Here is a 25281-nt window from a genome sequence, read left to right as displayed (position 1 = left end):
AGCTGGCTCCTGAGAGAGTTGAACTTGAGTTCAGGTGGGTTATCCCAAGGGTAGCACAGGAGGAGATGTTGGGGAAGACAAGGAAGGTGATGTTCCAATGTCAAAAGCGGACACTTTTCTTCCTGACACTTGATGGGGCCAAGCCACTCCCTCTCTCTCAGTTCTCTCTCCTAACCTGCTCCTCCCCAACCCAGACCTCCCACACTAAAGGGGGATGGTGGGCGAACAGCGACAACAACAAACACCTTCTGTTGATTGAAGTATCTAGCATGCTATTCCCTTTTTCATAACTTATTACTCTATAAAACGATCATATTTACTCCATTGCTTTTTATTAATGAAGGTCAATAGGCTTAACGATTTCCTCAGTTAAGTCATTTATTTCTAAGCCAATAGATAATGCCTTCGTCATAGTTTTCTGGGGGAAAAGTAACTGTGCGTTTGTTCTGCAGATGGCCAACTCCCTCTGAATCGTGCAGATTGGTGCTGAGCACGCAACAAAAGTTTGTAGCTTCCCCTCAGTTTCTGGTGCTTCACAGGGGAGAGGAAAGGACATTGGCATTAAACACAAGAAGCAGTCAGGGAACCATCTCCTTTAACTTTTCTCCTCTGTTACCATTTGCAATGAAGAGGAAACAGAAGAGATTTCTGCAAATGACTTTGTTATTCATGGTGGCTTTAATTTTCCTGCCCAATATTGGTCTCTGGTCTCTGTACAAGGATAAGCACCTGGTGAAATCTACAGAGCCCAGGGAGCAGCAGGTAAGTACCACCCAGAGAAAAGGTCACAGGAGAATTGGTAAGGCATGCAGCCCCATGCTTGGGCACACCAGGAAGTAGGTAGGGGATAGCCTTGGGCTTTCTCCCAAGTCTTTTAGAACTGATTTTACAAGACTCTAGAGACTTCAGGGCTTAAGCAGGTACTTGTTTCAAGATTGCAGCCAATGACATGATGAAATGAAAACTAGAAAAGAGTAATCCTAGAGGTCAGGAAGGAGAAAAGAAAATCTTTCACAATTGGTCTCAGTTTAATTTTGGCTTGAGGTGGATGAAAGGTTACTGCTTATTTGTGGAAAGAGGGAGTGGGTTTGGTGCAAGTTTAATTATAGGGCATGGTTTTGCCTTCTATCTTGTTTTGCATGTCTATAGTAAAATGGATTGGGACAACCAACTAAATCTTAACATTTTGAAAGTAGTTTTCCAAAAACCAAGCTGTAGTTTTCTGCATTTGGGTTGTAATTTTTGCTTAGCAATGGATTTTTGCCCTGTGGAAACTTGAAGTGTCTCTTCTCCCCTGTTGCTAAGGTGATGTGGGTGTACAGGGTAAACAGGAGAGTTATAAGACTATCCATTCAGTTTCAGTCTGGTGATAAGTTTGTGGCTAAAGGCTGACCTTCATATGGGAAACATTACATAGTATGAAATGTTTTATTTTAAGTGAGTCTGTAATATGTATAGAGATCTTGACTTAACATGGTACAAAATAACTTGTCTTTCTTACGGAGCAAAAATGGAAAGTATCCTTCACAAAATATTGATAAAAATCAATATCATTAAATTCTTTGTTTATTAAGAAATAGAACAGCTCCTGTAATTGAATGTTTAATAATGGAATGCAGCCTTCTTTGTGAAATTGATATGACACTTTTGTGGTGGGTCCTGTACTTTGCCTTGGAATCTTAATATTCTTAATTTCAAGGGTCATCTCCCCTGTACACTATTACCTTCCACACATGGAAGGTAAAACTAGTTTATTTCTGGGCCAAAGCAATATATATTATTGACCACTGAGTGTTTGTTCTTATACTTAACAAAGTTTAATTTTCATTTTACACAGTTAGTTGTAAAGTATGTGTAGGTAGTCTGCTTTTTCATTATAACAAGAAGTCATTTCCAATCTCTGAACTTTAAACATATCTAGTTCCTATGGATTTTTAATTAATTGGAATTTTGGGGGAATTGCTGACAATTGCTGACAATATTTTCATCTAGCTGTTGATTTTTATCACCTTTCAACTTTACTAATAAGAATTTAACTTTGGTTTGAAGAATATTGTGTTTTGTCATTCCAGTGGGGAAAAAAAGAAGATGGGCACTTTGGATGTTAAACTTTTTTTTTCAGATTTAGATCATTTATTTCTCTAAACTCTGATATGAAACAGGATTTTATTAGTAGTCAATGCACTACTATGTAAAATTTTCATTACAATATTGGTAAAATAAAAAAGCAAACTTTTTTCTTGAATCTTACTAATTCAATTAACAGTAGCCATCTGAAGTATTTGCTGGTGTAGCTAACATAGAACACTAATTAATCTTATTAATGAGATCTTTACAACTTTCACATTGACCCTATTGATTTTGACTCTTAATGAGAAAATTGTTTGTCCAATCACATTAAAAACAATAAAATGTAGCAATTCAACTCTCTGACTTGTCATTACAATATGCAAAGTGGTATCCTTGTTTCTGTTTCTTCTAGAGTACAAATGATGCTTAAGTTTTTAGTAAGAAAGTAATGGATATGAAAGGCATTGGTAGCAAAAGAAGCAGCTGTTCCACAAAGTTTCTTATGCTGTAGAAAAAATGACTCAGATGGATGGATATTACAGTTTAATAATCCTGTGGAAAAGTTTTGAAACCAAGAGATGTCAGACACCAGTAAGCTCTAAAATGAATGTTGAAAATGTACTTTTAGTATTTTAACCTTAATAATTTTACAACTAATGCTTTCTGACAGATTAAAAAAAAACGTGGATATGCATACACTATTATATAAGTTTTAGATAAGTAAAAGTTAAGTCATTAATATATTATATTTGACTAAATAAAAAGTGACTAATACTGATGAATTAAACATGCTTAATATCAGGGTGTAACATTTTGTTAATGTATCTATATTTCAATGTTAGTAAGTTGGATAAATACATCAGTTTTCAATTGAAGGATATAATTTGCCTCTTGGGTAATGTGTCATTTAAATTTAGCAATTTATTTTAAAAATATATTTTTATGGCTAATTGCTAAGTGTTCTTCAAAAACCATTTGTTACTATATTTACCTCCATATTTTAAAATGCTAAAGGTAAACATACTGTGTTGATTGAGGCATTGACAGCAGCAAGTACTGAAGCTATTCAAACCATGTCATGTGCTAAAGTGAGCGGTCTGTTTTTACAGATGTGGTGTGTCCATGAGCCAGGGGTTCTTGTTCAAAGTGCAGCACACTACTGGTCCCAGAATTTGAAAAGTCTTCAAAAAAATGACTCAGATGGATGGACATTATATTTTTTGATGGGGTTACAGGGAAAGAATTTCACTTATAGAAGTTCAAAATCATGGAATGTCTAACACTTTTTAAATATTCCAAATCAGTATTTTATCAGGTCATATAACTGATAGTTTACTAACTACTATTCAATATAAATTATATTCATTATGAAAACTGAGATAAATAAATAGGAGTTAAAAGACAAACCAATGATGAAAATTGTGTTTATTTTTACAAAGTTTAGTATGTAATGCAGTTTTCTCAAATCTACTACACTATTCCAAGTTGATTGTTTTTATTGTGATTTCATTTTAAAGGTAATATTTAGATAATTCTGAATAATATTAATACATTTGGCCCATCTATGATGCAGAAAGCAAGCAAATTCAATCAAAATTCCCAAGTTATTCATCTAAATCTTTACCCTCTTTTCCCCATAAAATAAAAATTATTAAAATAATTTTAATAACTTAAAATTATTTTTAAAATAAAATTAAAAGCTTCACATTATTTTATTATTTGGACATTGCAAAATTGAAATCAAATTACTGAAATAAATTTTGAGATTTTTAAAATTTTATTAAAATCTTAAAATATTTCATTATTTTTGTCTGTTACTAAATTACCACAGTCATTATTATTAAATTATATTCAATTAAAGTTATTTTCAATTAAATCATTTTCAATTGACTTAATTTTGTTTCTTTTTTGATGATTTTGGGATAAGTATCTACTTTATATTACTCATAAAGTAGATACTTGTATTTATTTTACAATATTTATGTAAATTATTCATTTATAGTAAAAAGAATCTATTGATAGTGAATATGACATTTAGCTGAAAATGATTGCTGCACTATTTTTTATAGAAATCTTAATTTCATATTCCTTTTTTTAACATATGGATTACTACTCTTCTCTGGGTTTCAGCAGTATTCGAATGAAAGTACAGCTATATATTTAGACCTTAATTAAGCTGTGCATTAAGATGCAATTATAACTATTGCATCCATATTAATTTATTTATCTTCCTAATCTTTATTCAAGTATACATAGAAAAATCTATGACAAAACATTTTCTGTTCTTAAATACAATAAATAGATTAACCAAAATTTTAAGAAAATAACTATAATAGTAGTTCAGCAACTAAGTTGGAAAAAAACTGAATTGAAGAAGTAATTCAAGAATATTCACAATGTGAAAGGATTTTATAATTTTTAAAAATAAAAACAAAAATCAAAACCCCACAATTTCATATCAGACATTCTAAGAAATATTCAGAGAAAATTTAGAAGTTTGTGTTGGCCTGGGTCATCCACTGCATTAAAAAACAAAACACAGACAAAAACAAACAAAAAACTAGACCCTCTAAGTCATTTTGACCTTGTGGAACTTTCTTATTTCTAAGATTTTCAGAATTTCTAATTACGAACTAGAGATACTCACGCTTGTCACATAAGGAGAGGTATGAAGTCCTGAGAGATCCCACCTTGGAAGTGAAAAATATTATGAAGTGAAAAATTATGTTTTGGTTTTAGCCAGATTCGCATGTAAAGGATGCTTTGCCCATTAGTAACTTAACTTTCCTTAAAAATCAAAAAACAAGAAACAAAAACAAAACAAAACAACAATTAAAAAAAAACCTTTTCTGAAACAGATAGATCCCTTAGATTTCTGTCTGAAAGAATTTTAAATGTTAAACAGCCTCTATCCTTCTCTCCTCCTTCAGGAAGACTCTTCTCTTTGACAGGGAACATTTTTTTCCTATGGCATTTAAAAATGTGTCTTATAATATAAAAATGTCAGATAATTGGTATCCAGTGTATGCAAACTGACTTTAGCCTTGTTTTGTCATGCCGATCACTAAAGCTGTAAAGTTTGTGTTCCTTCTCCAGCAGACACCTTAGATATGGGAAGAGCTAAAGCAGGGGAAAAAAAAATATGAAGATTTTCTTCTCTGCACTCAGGATAGTACATTCTCAACACAGTAGATGTGAAATGATGCATTTCTTTGAGCCATACTGTTCTTAATTAGCTATGATGTGGACTTTAAATTAGGGCTTTAAAGGACCTTTTCTTGAATTTATGGAAAATCCATTCAGAATCACTATGGGATGGCAGTACACAGACCACTGTAACAAGTGTCTTAATTATTTGCTGTGACCTAGTAGATCGCTACATGATTAGTTCATCACACTGCCCCATGGGAGACAGAGTGTAAAACCGTCTTCTGTTCACAAGCTGGTAAAAAATTAGATAGTGTTTTCTCCCCCTTCTGTTCATTTCTGAGTCAGACAAGCTGTGCTGAATCAATTAGCCTCCTATAAGCTTTTCCCATAATAGAAACCAAATCAAGCTGGAATCTATAGGAAAAGGTGAGAAAGGTTGGGTGATTTCAGTGGTATACAGAAGAGAATTGAATACATTTCTTTTGAAAAAAAAAATTGTCAGGAGCCACCATGACAACCTTTAGAAAGTTTGCAATTATGTTTCTCCTTGTAACATTTTTATACAGGAAAAAAAAAAAACAGCTAAGAGATACCAAGAATAACCTTACAGAAGAAGATATAACTTAAAATAAGGGACACTGCCAAGTAAGGGTCACATAGAATCAGACATGGACATGTTTTGTATTGCAATGATTCTCATTTCTCCCTTGTTTGCCTTGCAGATAGATGGTTAAGAGTGTTAGGGCAGGGAATTTCAGATGCTTAAAACCATCTGACAAGACCATCTATTCTAATATATCTTGTATATTTAAATGATGAAAAGAAGGGAAAAGGCACTCACAAAAGATAAAACAGTTTACCATTACCTTCACCTTTCTTCAATAATATTACCAATGTCCACTACTTCTGAACTCTACAAGTGGCATTAAAAAGAGGGTGAATATATAAATATTTATTTAGGCTTCACAATGAATTCAAGGTAAATTCATACAAATTTTTTTTTCCTCCAAATTTTCTCCATCTATTGTGATTGAAAAGCAAAACGTGGGCTGGATTAGCAATACTCTCAAATTAAACGTATTCGTTTCACACATTCATGTAGCAGAACACGTACACGTACATATGCCCACACTCATAGTCTCACTTATGAAGAAAAATTAAATCCACCCAACTGTTTCATTTTCCACAGTGTTTTTAACTTTTGGAAGGTCTTGTGTATTTCATTGCTTCGAATCTACAGTAGTTAGTTGAGTCTGACGCACCATTTAAATATTATTAATGTAATTCTAGGAAATTATGGAAAAAGTTAAAGAAAATGCATCTGTTTCTAAAAATGCTTGCATCTGTTTTGAAAGTGTGAGAATCACGAGAGCGTTTGGCCTATTAGAATGCCACAGATTATAAATAGGAAAATTCACAGTTATATTTTAATAAAATTAACGCGTTTCTGGCTGCCATAGAGTATGGTGGCAGCTACCAACTTTCTGTTTAAAAGAGTGCAGGTGTCTTGATGGCTGAGAAGGAGAATTTCAAATCACTCCAAATACCAAGTACCTGTGAAATGTTGTTTCTGTACTTAAAGTCTAGAAACAGTCATAATACTTGAAATATTTTTATCATATTAAAATGACCAAGTTGTCAGGGCTTCCACCTAACTTGAAATGAGGTGGATATTCCTTCTCCTTATTTTTGACATGTCTTTCCAACAGGATGATCTCAATGAACTTCATGTGAGGAGAAATAGCAGAAATTCCACAGGGTCTTGCTCTCCCTTAGTAGGTCATTGTGTGAGCACTGGAATCATATAATTTGGTTCAAATTCTGGCTCCAGTTTTTAGCACTTTTTGACATTAAGCTTCTCACAGATCTTCCCCAGACCAAATTTTATTTTTAAAAAATGAGGATGGTAATATCTTTCATGTCATAATAAAGATTAAATGCATAGCATCTTGGACAGTGTATAGCAAGGCTTAAGAGATATAGTTTAGTGTTTTACCTACACACATACATATGGTATTTACAAGTGTGTGTGTGTGTGTGTGTGTGTGTATACACATATATGGTAAACATTTAAAAGTGTATATCTATATATAGTAAGTATTTATAAGCAATCACTGCCTTTAGCAAGATAATTGTATTTTTTAAATAAGTATTCTCCTTTAGAGGCATTGCCAAGACAGAATGGCAGAACAGTACCATAGATGTGTTAAAGCTAGTAGAGAGGACTGATGAATAAATTAATCTGGAAAACAAAAGTTTTTTTTTTTTTATTTCCGTTTTGTGTAGTACTTAAAGACAGGTTGTTAATTTTAAGTCGTCTTCATTTTATTATTCATTGCAAAAAGTAACAAATTATTGATATATTGTACCAAAGAGCTGTTCAAAAATGAAATACTTTAATGGAAGGGAAAGAGAATTATGTATTTGTAGTGGTAACACTTATTTTCAATAAAAATAAAGCCCATGCCTCACATGTACAGGTGTTTTCTTCATACAAATTACCAGTAAAGAACTTGAGAATTACTTTTATTGTTTAAATCTCAGTCATGAAAGGAAGAATGGGATTGGTTTATTCTTTAGAAAAAAAGCTAAGAGGTGAGTGACACTATCAATTCAATGCAGCTGCTTTATAAAATTTATGTTCACTTTGTAGAGTTAAGGGACCCAGAAAGCATGTTGCATGGCCATTCTTGATTTTCTACAGAGTCACTGAAGAGATAGAAATGGTTTTTATGAAATAAAAAGAGCAGTATAGAATTTGCTTTGATTATCATGACCATTCAAAAATGAAGAGAATGATATAGTTCCTTACTCCTTGCACAGAATTTTAGGTCACAGTGGTAACAGTGAGTTGCCTCATCTTATAAAAGTTAGGTGGGTTGGGATCAAGCTAAGGTAGATGCTAACACTTTAATTTCATGTGTTGGCCTCCTTCCTTACAGAGTGTATGATGGAGCTGGTGGTGCTGGTGGTGCACACCTGTAATCCCAGTGGCTCAGGAGGCTGAGGTGGGAGGATCTCAAGTTCAAAGCTAGCCTCAGGAACTTAGCTACATCAGCAAACCCCTATCTCAAAATAATAAAATAAAATAAAAAGGTAAAAGGTCTGGGGATGTGGTCAGTGGTTATGCCGTCCTGGGTTCATTCCCTGGTGCAAAAAAAAAAAAATCACTTACCATTTATGAAACCCATTTCCTCATATGGAAACACAGAAATTAACTCATAAAAATGTAGCTGCACAAACTAATTGGATTTATGTATGTAAATTGCTTGGTACATGGAAAATAATTAAGGAAAGCTTAACAAACAGCAGTCTATACTTTTTTCTTTGTTTTTAGAACATCTATTAAAGGTATTAAATGAGCTTAAATATTCCATAAACCTAATACAGATATAATAAAATATATAAGCTGCATCACTATCAATTTGTCTGTTTATTGTTGATAAAATATTTATTGGATATGCAATTTGTACAGAATACTGTGCTAGGCCCTGAGGGAAATAAATGATGAAGCCATAAATCTGTTTTCAATTAGCTTAGGATCTATTAGTTAAGAAAGTCACATATACACCTATAATATAAAGCTAGAAAGTTGTTTTATAAAGAGAACATACTTAAACCATTTAAGAAGAGGTAGAAAAATATCAGTTTTTGTGGGATATTGATATGTGGCCTCATTCTAAATTTTTTGCATGTTTGCTAATTTAACTTTCCCAACATTTCACTGAATTAACTTCTTCTATCTAAATGAATTCAAGGCTAAGACACAAAGAATATGGGCCCGTGCACTCTGCATTTATAGTATGAGAACATGATTAGGCATGTTATTAGCCACATGGTTTAAGACAAATGATAACTTTGGAAAGATTATTAGAACTGGCAGTCTATCCTTGACTCTGTCTTGACTGCAGTCTCTCACTGTTTGGAGGTTTAAGCAAATTTGTGAGAGTTTCAATGGCAATCATAAATATGCAACTAAAATATTTTGTTTTTTAACATCCATAAATATTAGAGACATCATCTGAATTTGGGGTCCTGAATTGTAACAAACAGGACAAGCTAGAAGGTTGGTGCACTGAAAGGAGGAAGGGACAATACCTAAGGAAGATTGAGACTGTCAAGTAAAACAAAGGAGAGGAGAAAAGCAGAAAATGTCATAATTTTAAGGGAAACTTTAGAAATTTAGAGCCTGTGCTTCTAATAGTATGAATTTTCTGGCAAAGCAGTCCGATATTTTCCCCCATGCAATTATCTTGCTACTTTAGAGAGTTAATTAAAAAATTATAAAATATTCTGTAAAGTTTAAGGCAATATAGATCTATTACACATGTCAGCTCGATAGAAGATGGGTAGGTAGGTAATTGCATTATAATTATGGTATCTGCTTTCCGGTAGTTGTTGAAGCCTATAATTCTAAACGAAGATCTTGCAAACCCATGAAGCCACTTTGTCAATAAGTCCACAATGCTTGTGTCAAAATAAATGCAGTGACCAGATACATAGAGTGAAGAAAAAAGGAACAAGAGACTACTTAAGTCTAGGAAGTAGGAATGGATGGGAGAGTGGTGATATGCATTGCCAGGATGAAGAGATGGTAGTGTTTGCTTGCCAAGAATCTCAACATAATAAAGGTTGATGTTAACATGATTAGTATGACTATGAAACAAAATAATAAGAATTAAATTTAATCTATTCAGAGCAAACTTTAAGGTAATATTTATTGAGCTACTCACATGTTCCAGGTACCATAATAAGGTGCTTGTAAATCCTCACAACAATCCATAATACCTGTAATATTACTATCATATATTACAAATGCAATAATTTTTTTAAAACTTTAAAGAACATATAATGTTTATTTTATCACCATCGTGTTGAGACTGTATGTAAAGTTCACTGTATAATACTACTACTTTAAAAATATCCTAGATCATTGCAACTCAAGAAATTCTAAAATAACACACCATAAAAGATAATATATAAAGTAGGTAAGGGGATAGAAACTACAGCCAAACATACTAGTTTTAGCTTTTAACTAGATGTGTCACTTTGGGAAAGTTACTTATCTTCTCTGTACTTTAGATGTCCCATTTCTAAAATGGGCATAAAAATAATTCCTACTTGATTAGTTGATGTAAGGGTTAAATAAATTAATATGCATAAAATGATTAAAAATCTCCATCATAAATAATAAGCAATTTAAAATGTTATTTATTAGACTGACATTTTGGACTTATAATTGGGATTGAAAAAAGGAAAAACATATTTTTTACATCCTTTTTTTCATGATCCATCATAAATGTGGTCCTCTTTTGGACAAATTTTAACATTTTTAAAAAATTTTTAAAGTATTTTGAAGTATCTTTAACTTTATTTTTCTTATTTACTCTTGAGTGGCTGATATAGAACATAATAAGGTACTTAAACTTGAAAGTTTTTATAATTTGAACAGAGGGCTCATATGGCCCTACTGCATGTCAGAAGCAAACTAGATTTCAACAGAGAATTATGCTCTTCCCAGAATATGCAATCAGCAACCAGCTATTTTGATGACCTTTCCCCCTGTATTTTCAGTTTTGTTCTCTCCACACGGTATTAATTTCTGAACATGTATTCTGCCCTCAGGGGAAAAAACAATCTTTTCTAAATTGTGTCATTAAATTAGTCTAAACTTCCAAAGAGGATTATCTGAAAATGTCTCAGGATCAAATATGTTATTATTTTACAGAACTTGAGTTTTAACATTATTTCTGGTTGCTTCCAACAGTAAGGTAGAATTGGGGGAAAAAATCAAGAATGAGGCTGGTGGAAAGTAGTGTTGAATAACATGACCAAGGAAGTGCATCTCACTACCTCAGTAGTGATTCCAAGAAAAGAGTTGGCTGCAAAGGCGTAGAAATGGAAAGCTGCATAAAAATAGATGGTGAAGAGAGTTAAGAACTCTTCTACTTCCTAGCCCGGTGGATTGTATCCTGCTTTAGAGAGCCTAATGAATAGATTCAGGTGACCCACCATGAGTTCAGGTTGTACCTCCTCTTACCTTGTATAGAAATGTAACCGCTTTCTTACAAGCTGAAGGAAAATTCATATTTTTAGAAGATCCTTGACATTCCAGGGCAAACATCTTGAGTTCTAATGAAATACACAGGAAAGGACAAGCAAGAGGCAAACAACTGGGATAGTGTTCAAGCAAGTCTAAAAATGCAAGCTCATCTTATTTCTTTTATATCCTGGACCCTCTTCTTTCTTGCTCAGAGCCTTCTCTTCTCCCTTTTCCTTTGAAATTCTCCTGAAAGAATATTTTTTTTTCATCTGGATTGATTTGAGCAGTAATTGGCTCGATAAATGGATGAAAGACTTGCAATGTTGAAAAAAACTTGAGACTTTTGCATCCTGAAAAAAAAAAACGGTTCTGTTGAGTCTAACTGCATTTCCAATTATTGAAATGTGTGTGATGTGAGAAATATGTTTTTAGCTCAAGGCTTCTGCTGTTGCTTTTTGTTGTTTTGTTTGTAGGACTGGGAGCTGTCACTTTATTGCAGGCTATGGAATCAGAGAGTAAATATTGCTTGGTCACGTCACCTCCACAGAAACAGTATTTGGAAAGTTCAAGCTGGTCCAGTGTAACCTAAACTACCCCATAAAATCATTAAACTCCTTCCTATTCTGCTCCCTTTCTGGCTTTCCAAAGCTGCTTATTCCTCTCCTCGAATTTCCTATGGCACCACCCCTGCTACCTTGCTCAGCATGCACCCTTGTCTCATCCTTCACAGAGTGTGGTATTTCATATTAGGAGAGTCAAGACTCTGTGTCACAAAGACAGAAAAAGCAGCAGCATTTACTTGGGTATTTTCATCCACTTGATTCCTGTTACTATGGAAAAGCGTCCCTAGCTCTATGATAAATATGGAACCCCTCTCCAGACCATGGACACAACTTTATTTAGGAACGTGCACATATTGTTTTCTTTTTGCTTCCCATTCATTTATTTTCAGAATTTTCCTTTCCAGGCCATCCTTTTCCTTACTATTTAAACTTGTTGAGGTTTCTCCCACTGTTGGAGGGGCCTAAGGAGCAAGAGCAAAGCAAATACTTTCAGTGCCACAGAACACTCAGCTACTCTATGCCCTGTCTACTCTTCAGAATCAAAGGACGCTTCTAGTTGATGGCCCCCAATACTACCCACCTCCAGTTGAACTGAACTCTCACTAACATGCATTAACTTTCTTCACCAATATCATCAGTAATCTCCTATTGGTTAATTCCAAAAGCACTTCTCATTAGTCATGCTGCTTCACAGAATTTAACTAAATACTCTCCTACAAAGAATAATGGTCATGGTTAAGCAAGCAGATAATTGCATACCTGTATCCCAGGGACTGGGGAGCCTGAGGCAAGAGGATCACAACTTTGAGGCCAGCCTCAGCAATTCAGCAAGGGCCTAAGGAACTTACTGAGACCCTGCCTCAAAATTTTTAAAAAATAATAAATAATTTGTTTTTTAAAGAGAGAAAGAGAGGAGAGAGAGAGAGAGAGAGAGAGAGAGAGAGAGAGAGAGAGAGAGAGAGAGAAAATTTTTTTAATATTTATTTATTTTTTTAGGTTTTGGCGGACACAACATTTTTGTTTGTATGTGGTGCTGAGGATCAAACCCTGGGCCGCACGCATGCTAGGCGAGCGTGCTACCGTTTGAGCCACATCCCCAGCCCTAAATAAAAATTTTTTAAAAAGCTGGGGATGTAGCTCAGTGATAAAGCATTCCTGGGTTTAATTCCCACTCTCCATAGTCCCTTTCCCCACAAAATAAAATTCATCCAAAGAAAAGAGATCATGGCACAGGAGACTTGAGGAAAGAAGGAATTAAAAAGGCAGCTTTGAGAAACAGGAAAGAGAGCAGACTAGGAAAACATGAGAGTGATTATTTACTGGTAATTTAGGTTTCATTGTGCAAATTCCTGTTTTAATTCTCCTGTCCTTACTTTCCTTCCCAATAGCCACCAATACAGAAACATGTTTGTCAGTGTCCTTTACAGACTCTGCTTTATGTACCTTTCCTGAAAATATTATGTTTTGGGGAGGTCAGTGAATTCCTGTTCTGCATTCTTCCTGGGATACCTCTCACAACCCATGTGGTTTCAGTTGACATCTTCCAAATTGTTATCACTAATCCATATTTCTCTCCTAAGAATAAGAACCACATAAAAAACCTGGAATCTGGAAACAGATCTTTTTTCATGGATTTTCTTTCTTTTTTTTTTCTTTTTTAGTTGTAGTTGGACACAATACCTTTATTTTATTTATTTATTTTTATGTGGCATTCTTTTTTTTTTTTTTTAGTTTTAGTTGGACATAATACCTTTATTTTATTTATTTATTTTTGTGTGGCGCTGAGGATCGAACTCTGTGCCTCACATGTGTTATGCTAGCGCTATGCCACCCAGCCACAACCCCAGCTCATGGAAACAGATATTTTTAAGTGTGCATGTCTTATATGAATTTCATCTTTGCCTTCTATTCCCTATTCTCTTGTGTCCCTTATCTAAATGAAGTACACTCTCATTTATCTGAGTCTCCAAGGCCTGGTAATAATAATTGGTACCTTGGTACCTTCGTTATCTTTACTATCAAGTTCAACTGTTGACTAGCAATTCTTTCTACCAGGTGTCTCTTGAATCTATTTACATAACCCTCATGCCAGTGTGCTTTTTGAGACCAGCTTAAACACTTCACTAGATTTCTATGAGGGACACTCTAACTTAATGCTCTTGCCTCCAGCCTGTCCTCAGATCTACTCTCAGAGAAGCTGGAGTTGTTTATCCAGAGTTCTTAACTCAACAAGCTACTGCCACTGGACTCTTACACTGTTAGATTAAACCTCAAATTCTTTAATACAGCTTACCCAAACTCTTCTGGATATAAACTCACGCCTGATTGCTCACTACTTCACTGCCAAGACTCTCTAAGCTCCAACCACTTCAAGCTTCTTTTAGTTTCCTGAAGAGTATCATGCTCCTTGTTCTCTAGGAATTTGCATATATTTTGTCTTCACTCTTGCCTGGATAATTTCTACTTTCCTTGAAGCTCTCTCTGGAAAACTTCTCCTTGCTTGGGAGACATACCTTTTCTAAGTATTAGGTTAGCTTTATTTTCTTCTGCCTTTATAAAAAAATACTTAGTCTGTATATAATTACATGTTTAGGTACTTTATTCTCCATTAATCAGTAAGTTTTATTTTCCATAAATTGGGAAGTTTCTTAAATTTAGTCTTGGGCTCAATGTTTGGCTTCTCAGAAGATCTGTATAGGTATTAATTCCTGGACCTGTAAATGTTACCTTACTTGGGGGAAAAAAAAAGGTCTTTGTTGTTGTGACTAATTTAAAGATTTTGAGACACAGACATAGTTGGAATTATCCAACTGGGCTGTAAGACCTGTGAGTATCTTTCTTGTAAAAGGCATATTGGGGAGATTTGATGGATATAAGAGAAGACATAGAAAAGAGAAATGCAATGTGAAGACAGGCTGACAGACTCAAGTGATGTTTATGTAGGACAAATGAGGCTGGACATCCAAGGAATTTTCAGGAAGCAGGTTTGTTTCAGCTGCAGTAGTCCAGAGGGCAGTGGCTAAAAATTTATACTCAATGGGGGTGGCTACATGACAGTGGGTGGATACATAACAGCTATTCTTTGTACCACATTTTAGGTCAGACAGAGGCTTCACAAGTTTTTACCAAGGAAAACAGTAATAGTAACTTTTTTGCATAGCAACAAGCTTGAATGCAGACCTTGCTTTTACAAGAAAGAGAAACCTAGCCTTTACAAGAAAGAAGAAGCCTCAAACCACAATGAGCTCACTGCAGAAATCCTGCTGATATTCTTTGTAAAATTCTTGTTGACTTGGAGAGAAGCTTATATGTTACAATTGTGGTGGGGGTTCTCTTTGGTGGAGATAGCGGGTTCCTGCATCAATGTAGCCACAGAAGACACTAAGGAGATGGAGGCAGAGATTGGAGTGATCCGGCCACAGCCAAGGAATTTAAAAAATGCCAGTAGCCACCAGAGCTGGAAGAGGCAGGGAGGACTCTCTTTTAGAGCCTCCACAGATATTGCAGTCCTTACAGCACCCTGATTTCAGGTTCTCAGCTTCCAGAACCTATAAAAGAATAAATTTCTATTGTTTTAAGCTACGCAATTTGTGGCAGTTTGTTACAGCAGTCTCATGAAGATAACATAGTCAGAAATTGTCTATTGTTTTCCAAATTCTAGTCCAGGTCCTAGAATTATCTGGTCATGAGGAGGCAATGGATAAACATTACTTAGAAAAGAAGGAAGAGTCATAGATGTGAGTTGTCTTCTGTGTATTGAACTTATTTGAGCTGATCTCTATGGATTCGAAAAATAAATCTATGCACACTCACCATATAAATTTCAATATGTGAGGGCACTACCAAACAAATGTGAACAGAAGAAGGTAAGTTGTTGTCAATCATGAATTAATGTACGCATTACCTGCTTTCTTCTGTCAACCTCATCCTGATTAAGTATGCAATTATGTCAATACTAGGTTGATCCTGATACTGAAAATCTCAATGAGATTTCTTCAAATACATAGACATCTGAGTGTGCTCTAGAAGATATATATGATTTAATAATTTTATTGTGAAGCAAATAGCCACATTTAAAAACAGCTGTGATAAAGAGCACATTATAATAGTTGCATCTGCTCTTTCTCTAATGATGACAATATCTGTGGTAAAACTTTTATAAAACTGTTATAAAATAGGTAGGCACGTATGTCTACATTTAAATAGCAGCCATGGCAATTTAGGAAAGACTTGTGTTTAAAACTTCAGTTATCTACAAAAAAAGTATATGGCCAAGTTCATTAATATATCCTACAAAGAAACACCAAAACACCACACTTCATTAAAAGAACTTATTTTAAGAATCTAGACTGATATATTTCAAGGGACTTTTTTTAGTTGACTGTTTCAAACCTTAAAATTTCTATTAGTTTGATTCTCCAGCACAGGTCTTCCTTTGAACAGCCCCTTCTTTTTGAAAAGTTTACCTTGATTTGCTTAGGTTCATTTTAATTAGTAGTGGTGTAGCAGGAATGTAAAGCAAAGAGAGAAGGGGGAGGGGATTCAAGGGTAAAACTTATAAAAGAGATTAGAAAAAAATTGTAGGAGCTAGAAAAGCTATGCCAAGCTTTATTTGATGGAGGCATACTAAATGCAGTGTCTCGGAGGGAAATGTCTTACTGTTCTGGTAATTAAATAGCATTGTGTTTGATGAGATGATTCCATGATGTTCCTCATCATGCTAAATTATGTCAAGCATATTAATTATATCACTCCTGTTTGTACAGTAGTATGGTCAGCTTTTAACTTTTCATTGTGACATTTCTATCCACCAGTTACTAAACTTTGACCTTCTCACATTTAGTTACTTTTGTGTTCATTACCATAGCATATTCAAGTGATTTTTAAGAAGTTTTATTGGCTGTGATCCACTTTTAAATCATGTGCAGAAATGTATAGGATGCACAATACAGAGAGCTATTTAAATCAACTTTAAAAAATATATATATTATCAGCTCAATTCATAGAAATGTCTTTTCCAAGTATTCTTTTTTTTAATATTTATTTTTTAATTTTAGGTGGACACAAAATTGGAAAGAATGATCACTGATGCCATAACACTTGTCTGTGTCATAATATTTGTATATTAAAACATAACATTCTAGGTACTGTTACCTAACAAAAAAAATATGACCAGGGTTTGCGTTGATTATTATGCTAAAATATGTGCATACATTTTATGTTACTTGTCTGACTTGAACACTAAAGAATGATTTTTCTTATAATAGTATGATTTTATGTTATTTCTCTGTGTTTCTTCAATTGCATATTTCTACTTATTTGAGACACATTTTATTTTTTCAGTAATCTTAAGGTAATATATTTATTCTGGATGGTTAATCAGTTTGCAAAGTTTCATGTAGATAGATACAAATGCTCACTTTCTGTGACTGTTTCCTCATGGGAAAATGTTTCATGTTTTCAAAAGATTTATTGACACATATGAATTATACCTATTAATTGGGTTCAGTGTCATAAAGGATATCATGAATATAGTGAGCACTGATCAAATCCAACCAACTTTTTTTTTCTGATCATCCCCCATATGCCCTTCCCAATCTCTAGTAATCATTATTCCACTTCTTTTAGCTTCTACACATGTGCAAGAACAGGTGGTACTAGTCTTTCTGTGTTTGACTTATTTCACTTACAGTGAGTGTCTTCCAAGGCCATCCATTTTGCTTCAAATGACAGGATTTCAGTCTTTTTTATGTTTGAATTATACTTCATTGTATATTAGGCCACATTTTCTTTATCCCGTCATCTGTCCATAGGCTGCTTCATGTTTATTTTACAGATGAAATATATAGATTCTGATAAAAATTTCTTCAAGAATTTTACTTTTAAGATACTTTCATCCAGGCAAAACAATCAGATATGTACTATAAATATTTTCTTTTTAAAATGAAAAATTTAGTCTACAAATCTAGTCTATATTTTTTTGAGTTTTATTATTTTTATTCTCTTTATTGCAACTCAAACTTTTAAATTGGGTAGTTCATTCCTAATAATTTATACTTATTTATCTCATAAGTCAATTTATCTTATGTCTTACTATTTGATGTCTATTTTTATTTTCTTACCCATGACTAGATTTAAAGTATTTCTCTCTTAGATTGTATGACATTGAAAAAAATATATAGATATATCTATTCCATCTATGTTAATTTTAGATATATGAGTGCATTACAAGAAAGTAATGAATTATAGTGTGTTTCTCATTTTATTAATTATCATTTTTATTCCTTTATTTATTAGGTTTATTTGAGTAAGTATAAAAAAATGTAACCAAGATTGTCAAAAATGTCACTTAGGCCAGGAGTGGTGGCACATGCCTATAATCCCAGTGGCTAAGGATGCTGAGGCAGGGGAATCATGAGTTCAAAGCCAGCCTCAGCAAAATTGAGGCACTAAGCAACTCAGTGAGACCTTGTCTCAAAATAAAATAGAAAATTGGACTGGGGATATTGTTCAGTGGTCCAGTGCCCTTGTGTTCAATCCCCAGTATCTCCCCACAAAAAAGTCATTTAGAAATTGTAAATAGGAATGATTTTTTTAATACCCAGGCAAGAAAGTCATAGAGTTAAAGGATAAAAGGTGTCTCTACTAGTGGAGAATATTTGAGGCTGATACACGTGCATTTCTAGATAAACAGGGGATAAGCCTCTTAGTCCTCCCAGGATCAAAGCAAAATGTTTCAATCACTTATCCTCATTTCAACATACTTCCCTGAAGTTACAGATTTGGGAATTACTTTTCAATTTTTAAGCTGCTTTAAATGCTCATTTTAATTAATACAAAATGGCATGGGATGGTCCAAATCTAATTTTGATAGTTCTCCCCTAAGGCCTATTCCACATACTACCTGATTAATGGTATACTGAGCAATGTTAGAAGTAGTAAATACACAAAATAGTATGTGAAGTCTAGGTATAATATTAAAAATACTTGCATTTTTCTGTGAATGTGAATTACAGTGAATCTCAATATACAGTGGTTATTCAATGAACTGACTGTCAACTGATAATTTTCATAGATATATTTATGCTCAACCTCTTAAAAATATTTATTACTTATAGCAACTGTAATATGTGAAAGAATTCTTGGTTTTTAATATCTTACATTAATTTTAATTAATTTATGTATGACATGTTCAGCCAGAATTTGTTAAAAATGCTAACATTAGGAATAAAATGGAACTTGGAAAAATAACTTTTTTCTGCCATAGCCACCTATTTACCTGGCTAGGACCTTAACTATTCTAAACTTCTGTCAGTTACTTTTATTTTTTTGGTACAGGAGACTGTACCCAGGACACTTATCCACTCAGCCACATCCCCAGCCCTTTTTATATTTTATTTTGAGACAGGATCACCGTATGTTTCTGAGATGGACCTTTAACTTTCGAAACTCCTGCATCAGCCTCCCAGATTGCTGGGATTACAAGTGTGTGCCATCATACCTAGCTGTCACTTACTTTTTAATGGTAATTTCTGCCTACTTTTCACATTTTTTTTTTAGTTTTTGTTTTATTTTGTTTCAGGCCTATAACAAGGGTTTAATTATTGTATAAAATTTGTATCTTCAGTGATAAGGAGAAATTTTATTTCCACTCTTTAGCTTGACTGTTTACCAATAATATTGTCTAAGTTATAATATCAGATATTGCTGTTAAATTAGCCTTGGCATAAAGTCAGTATTAGGCAATTTTGACGGATTTAGTAACATTAGCTCTAGTCTATTAAAATAAATATATTCAGTTATGTGAACTATTGTAGAATATGCTAATGTACTTTTTATCTTCTCTAACAACTTCTTTTCTCTAACACATGCTGATCTTTATCTTTTAGAAACACACTGCTTTAGCAAAATTATTTTGGCTAGTGTTCGAAAATGCCAAAAAAAAAAATATGCATTGCCATCTCTTTTTTATCATACTTTTCTAGCATGTTTTCACGTTCTTGTCACAATTTGAGAAACACTGACTTTTAAAAAAAAATTAAAGATTTCATTTTATTGAACTTGTTATTTTAGCAACGTCTTCATATTTCCTGGATTTAGGATAACACTTGGAAACCAGTTGGTAAACAGATGCTATAGTGTACAAAGTTAACACTGATACCTAACAGGATTCTATGATCATAAGTGTTGTTTTGCTATGTTTTGTTTGTGGAAGTGGAGATTGAACCCAGGGATGTTCTACCACTGGGCTCCATCCCCGGCCCTTTTCTTGTGTTTGTTTGCATTTGAGATAGGTTTTTGCTAATTTGCCTAAGTTGACCTCCTTGAACTTGCCACCCTCCTGCCTCAGCCTCTCAAGCAGCTTTGATCACAGGCATGCACCACCATGCCAGGCGTTTTAAGCCAAATGTATGTTTTCCTATCTATCGAACTGATTGCCACTTCAAGATGGATAAAACAATCTTCCCTAACTTTCTCATGTATCAAATGAGGAGAGCAAGCAAAGTTGTTTGCCAAAACCACACAATGAGTTCACAGGCAAGCCTGGACGTTTTTCAAGTCTCAATGTTTCTGAGACTGGTGGCATTTTCTTTTCATCCTTAGCAATGCTGTCACAAGTACTTACCTCTTTGGAAGTGTCACACTGGAACCTGAGATGAAATGGCTTGGTAAATGTAGAATACTAACACTACTCAGCTTTCCAGAAGCCTCCTTTTGTAGGAATAACCAGACAATAAGGAATCTAGAATTTTCTATTCTATTCCAGTCATGGAGAGCATAGGATATACAGAGGTTAAGAGATTTTTACATTTAGCATGCATTTTCAGTATGTGATATTTAGTAGATTTTAGAAAGAGTGAAGATATACTAGACCCCCCAAAAAGTGCAGACATACCCTATAAAGATGTTACCCCAAATCATGAAAAGTAGTCTCCTAATCATCGTCATAGGCAAGTGGAGTAAAGAATCAAAGCCTGAGTCAGACAGGTTTAGATGAAGTTCTGGACAGATGGCTAAAGAAAATCCTGATAACCCAGGGGAGGAGAGGTTAGCTGTTGTCATGTTTGAATGTTCTGGTTTCCTGAGAAACCATCTCCTCACCATTTCCTGGTGAGGAGATGGAGTCATTTAATTAAGAGCCTTGTAAGGATAACTGTCACAAGCAGCAATATTTTATAGTAGATAGTAGAGAGAATGAGAGTCATCTGAACTAAAGAGGATACCTATTTTTACCACTTATTGAGAGGCTTATTCCTTTAAGCACCTTTACTCTGCCATTATATGTTGGAAGACCGATTGACAAACATACTAGAGATGAGGAGTAATATGAAAGAATTTATGAGGTGATGAGCAATTTTCTCCACGTTTTCCATGGTTTCTATTTATATTACTGTAAGAATAGAATATAGTATTCTACTTTGAAAAACACACAAAGTACTATAGAAAAAAATTGCTTCCTGAGTTCAAATAGGTTTGTGGCCTTGTTATGATTGTGTGTTTGTATCATATGTGTGCTAGTTTCTATGCATGTATACCTGTGATGATCTCATTTTAGCACTTATTGCTTAACATATGCTAGGTACTAGATCATTTCACATTTTTATTTATTTTATTTCACATTTTTATTTATAGCTTAAGAATAGTTTATTTATATCTCTAGCTTAATAATACTAATGAGTTATTTGAGCTCTAAAATGTATTTATTTGTCAGACTGGCTATTTATCATATAGTATGTGATATACTATATGACATCTGCACTAACATAGATCATTGTATTTTTATTTATGAATATAATATTCATTTTAAAAGTAACTGATGATGTCTAAGTATTCACTATGTCATCTTGAGAAACAACAATATACATATGTATAATTAATAATTGCATATAATTAATAATTACAATTTGAGTTAATGAGTGATAATACATTATAATTTTATATATTATATAATGACAGATATTTAAGTGCCTAAGTGTAAATTGCTTTCTAATGGCTAATAAATTTATAATATATTTTGTTATGTTAAAGACAACCTGACACAATTTTTATCATAAGTATTCTCAATTTAAAATAATTATATTCAGAACAACAATAATTTTATTGGTTTGTTTTGAATAAAAATGAAAAAAAATGTTCTGGAAATTTCTTGTAATATTCAATTAATAGGAGAAGGAAGACAAGGACTCTTGATGGCAACATTCATGCACTCTCTAGATTCCATGTGATATTTAAGGCTGAAGAGAATGATTAAGTGTGTTATTATTTAGCCAGTCCCATAGTATCATTAATACTACCATTAATAATAAAAACTTCTTTCAACTCTTTCTCTCTCCTCCCATCCTTCAGGGATATGGGGAAGGAAACAGTGAATTTGAAGCATATCTACCAGAAACTAGGGTTGTACTCTGACATAAGAAAAATGCTAGGTGGAAATATGTGTTTTTCAAATTAAGTAAAAAATGATTGATTATTTTACATCTGATTTTACATCTGGACTTTGTGGAAACTACTTCTTACTGTTCCTTCTGATTCTGCACAGCTGTCCCTTGTGTCTAGTCTTCTTCACTAAAGAAGATGTGAACTCATGGAATTTCAGGACAACAAAGGCCAACCAGTAGCTTTTTATTTTAATAATTAAGCATTAGAAAATATTTCCTAAGTCAAAAAGATATGGAAATAATAAAGTGGCAATGTGTTTATTCTCAAATTTCAAGAAAAAAAACCAGCCAGTGTAATTGAAGATACCCTAGACGGCATGTGTCCCATATTTTATTTGAATTCCTCTTTTCTTCCTTAGTAATTATCATCCTAACTATGATGTAATTGTATTCCTCATCCCCTAAATGTCTTTTGATTTTGAATACTTTGTTTCCTATGATACTGAAGGTTTGTCTTGTTTCATTTTAATGCAGTCAAGTTGTTCATTCTTCTTTTGTGGCTCTGACTACTTTCCTTGGTAAGGTGAGGGCATCCCCATATGAGTTAGGTGGTGGCTGTGATGGAAGATTTTTCAAACATAAAAGAGTAAAGAAAATAAGAAAACATATTAAGGGAAAGATAAGCAATGTTTCCTTTCATCACATAAAGCAGTTAATATGGAAAGGAGAAAACTAGAATGAATCTATAGATATTACTCTGGAATTGGAAATATCAATGTGAATTAATGTTTTTTAATAACAACATAGATACACAATAAATATAGATGTAAATGTGTTTGTGTAAATACTAAATAATTACAGAGTTTATAAAAGCAATTTTACAGTGGAGAATGATGAAAGTCACTACAATAAATAACTAAAACATCAACAGGGATGAGGCAAAGTGTAATTGCACATCAGCTGCAATAAGAACATGGAGTAACTTCTGCAGCATTCCTTGCAAAACTACATAACCTGAATCAAACCATATGGAACAACAGATAATCCAAGCTGACATGTTAAATAACTGGCCTCCAATCTTTAGGAGTGTCAACATCACTAACATAAGAAAAGTCTAGAACCTAATCCATAGTGAAAAAAGATAGAGAAACTTACAACTAAATGCCATGTAGGATGTGAACTGGATTATTTTCTTATGAAGAATATTTGGAGGGTCTATTGGTGAAACTCAATGGGATCCTGAAATTTAGATGATGGTAATCAATCTGTGTTCATATCCTGTTCTTGGCTCTTGTGTTATGGTTATGTAGGCGAGTGTCAGTATCCAGGGTGATGTTATATCACATTAGCAACTTAATTGATCAGGCAAAAAAAAATTATCTGTAAATTATTACAACTCTTCTGCAATTTGAGATTGTTTTAAAAATAAAGCGAAGGAGGATAGGCTATCACTAAGTTTGTACTACTTTCTCTATTTAGGAATATTCACCCAACTACCAACACACCCTCCCTGAGATACTACTCTCAAAGCTCAGGAAAATACTTTTCTCTGTGATGAGTTGGTGTATTCCTAACCTACATGATGAGCATCAGACACTCCTGACAGCTGGAAAGCTTCAAGATAGATGCTACACTCATTTGATACAAACTTCTTCATTTAGTATTTTCTGTACAGTTTATCCCTCCTGTCTTTGTCTATTTCTTTGTTTTATTTTTATTGTAGACTTAAAAGTTTAAAATGTATTGTTCCTGTCTTTATTTCAAATACTTTTTTCCTCCTCATAAACGACAGAGGTGGTTAACAACAAATACATTACTTTTGTTTTCCTCTCTGTCATCCTTCCTACTTCTCCCAGAGCCATACACATAAAAACTTCAACAAATAACCATTGAGTTCACATATCCTACTATTTTTTGCAGCAAAAATCACATGATCATATGCATTTATTAAGTTGTTTTTAAATCATGAGTTTTTAACTCCAGTGAAAGGTACTTTATTTGTGCATATTTTGAGACTTAAATACAAAGATGGTAGGATAGGCTGGTCCAGGCCTAAAGATTGTCAGTACAAAGGACACTCATGAAATGCACAGGGAATGGACACATATCCTGGATCACTAGGTCATGACAGGGAATTTCAGAGTCCGGTGGTCAATGGTAAGGAATACTACAGGCCACAAGAGTAAAGAAAGCACAGGCACAGTTTCCTTCAACTACTGCAACTGCACTTCTGGGTTCCCTTGCTAACATCTAAAACCATTCTATGTCTCAGGCCCTGGATTTTTCTGTTTTATACTGAAGTTCTGGCAGTGTTCCAAGCCCTGATTTCCCAACAAATGATGAACCTTGAACATAGAAAATAGAAGTGCAAGATTTTTCTCATGTGTGATAGTTGAGACACCACAGGTAATGAAAGGCTTGCAGATTTGAGGATGGGGGAAGGCACAAGTGTCAAGGGCACAGGCTGGCAGGCATGACATTAACAGGAAAAAGTAAGGAAAGAACTTTCCTCAGTGCTTCATGTTTCTATTACTGTTTCAAGTCTTCTTACTCAGGATTCATACCTAAATGAATTCTTAAACTTGTACATAAATTTGCATATGATTCTACAATCTGATTTTTTTTTTCTAAATCCACTTTACAGATTGGTCAGGAGTATATCTACAAAGCAAGGTTTTATAAGATATTCTGTTTATTTAAGAAAAAAATAAAAGTCCTGGAGACCTTGTTATAAAATTTTATCTTGTAAATTCACATCTCTATTTACTGCCTCTTTCTTCATTTCTGCAAGTGTGGCAACTCGGATCTTGGTGATGCCACTTAGAGCCACCTCCTCCAACACACACAGACACACACATTTACCTAAGCACAGGTAAGGCCAATGTGCTCAGATTGCTGGAAAGAGAACGGATAGTAAGCAAGGACCTAAAATGATTACAGTAAGAAAAAGAATGTAATAAAGATGAACATGAAGATTTTGAGTTATCAAGGTTAAAACTAAGTGGATGAAAATTCACAAGTAGAAAGGTACAATCCAAGATTCCTTTTCTTTGTCTTCCTAAACCAGATGAAACTG

At 33.8% G+C, this 25281-nt stretch overlaps 1 protein-coding gene across 1 annotated transcript in view; it reads left to right on the top strand.

Annotated features, from left to right (window-relative positions):
- Positions 1 to 624: 624 nt before the first annotated feature.
- Galntl6 (polypeptide N-acetylgalactosaminyltransferase like 6) overlaps positions 625 to 25281 on the top strand; it is a 1042003-nt gene continuing 1017346 nt past the window's right edge. Inside the window, exon 1 of the mRNA XM_026389751.2 lies at positions 625 to 762. Within this exon, the coding sequence (XP_026245536.1) occupies positions 625 to 762 (138 nt within the window). The remainder of the gene's footprint in view (positions 763 to 25281) is intronic.

The sequence above is a fragment of the Urocitellus parryii genome, chromosome 14 (assembly GCF_045843805.1).
Source record: "Urocitellus parryii isolate mUroPar1 chromosome 14, mUroPar1.hap1, whole genome shotgun sequence".
NCBI lineage: Eukaryota > Metazoa > Chordata > Mammalia > Rodentia > Sciuridae > Urocitellus > Urocitellus parryii.
Note: the sequence above shows the minus strand (reverse complement) of the source record. Positions and strands in the feature narration are given on the sequence as shown.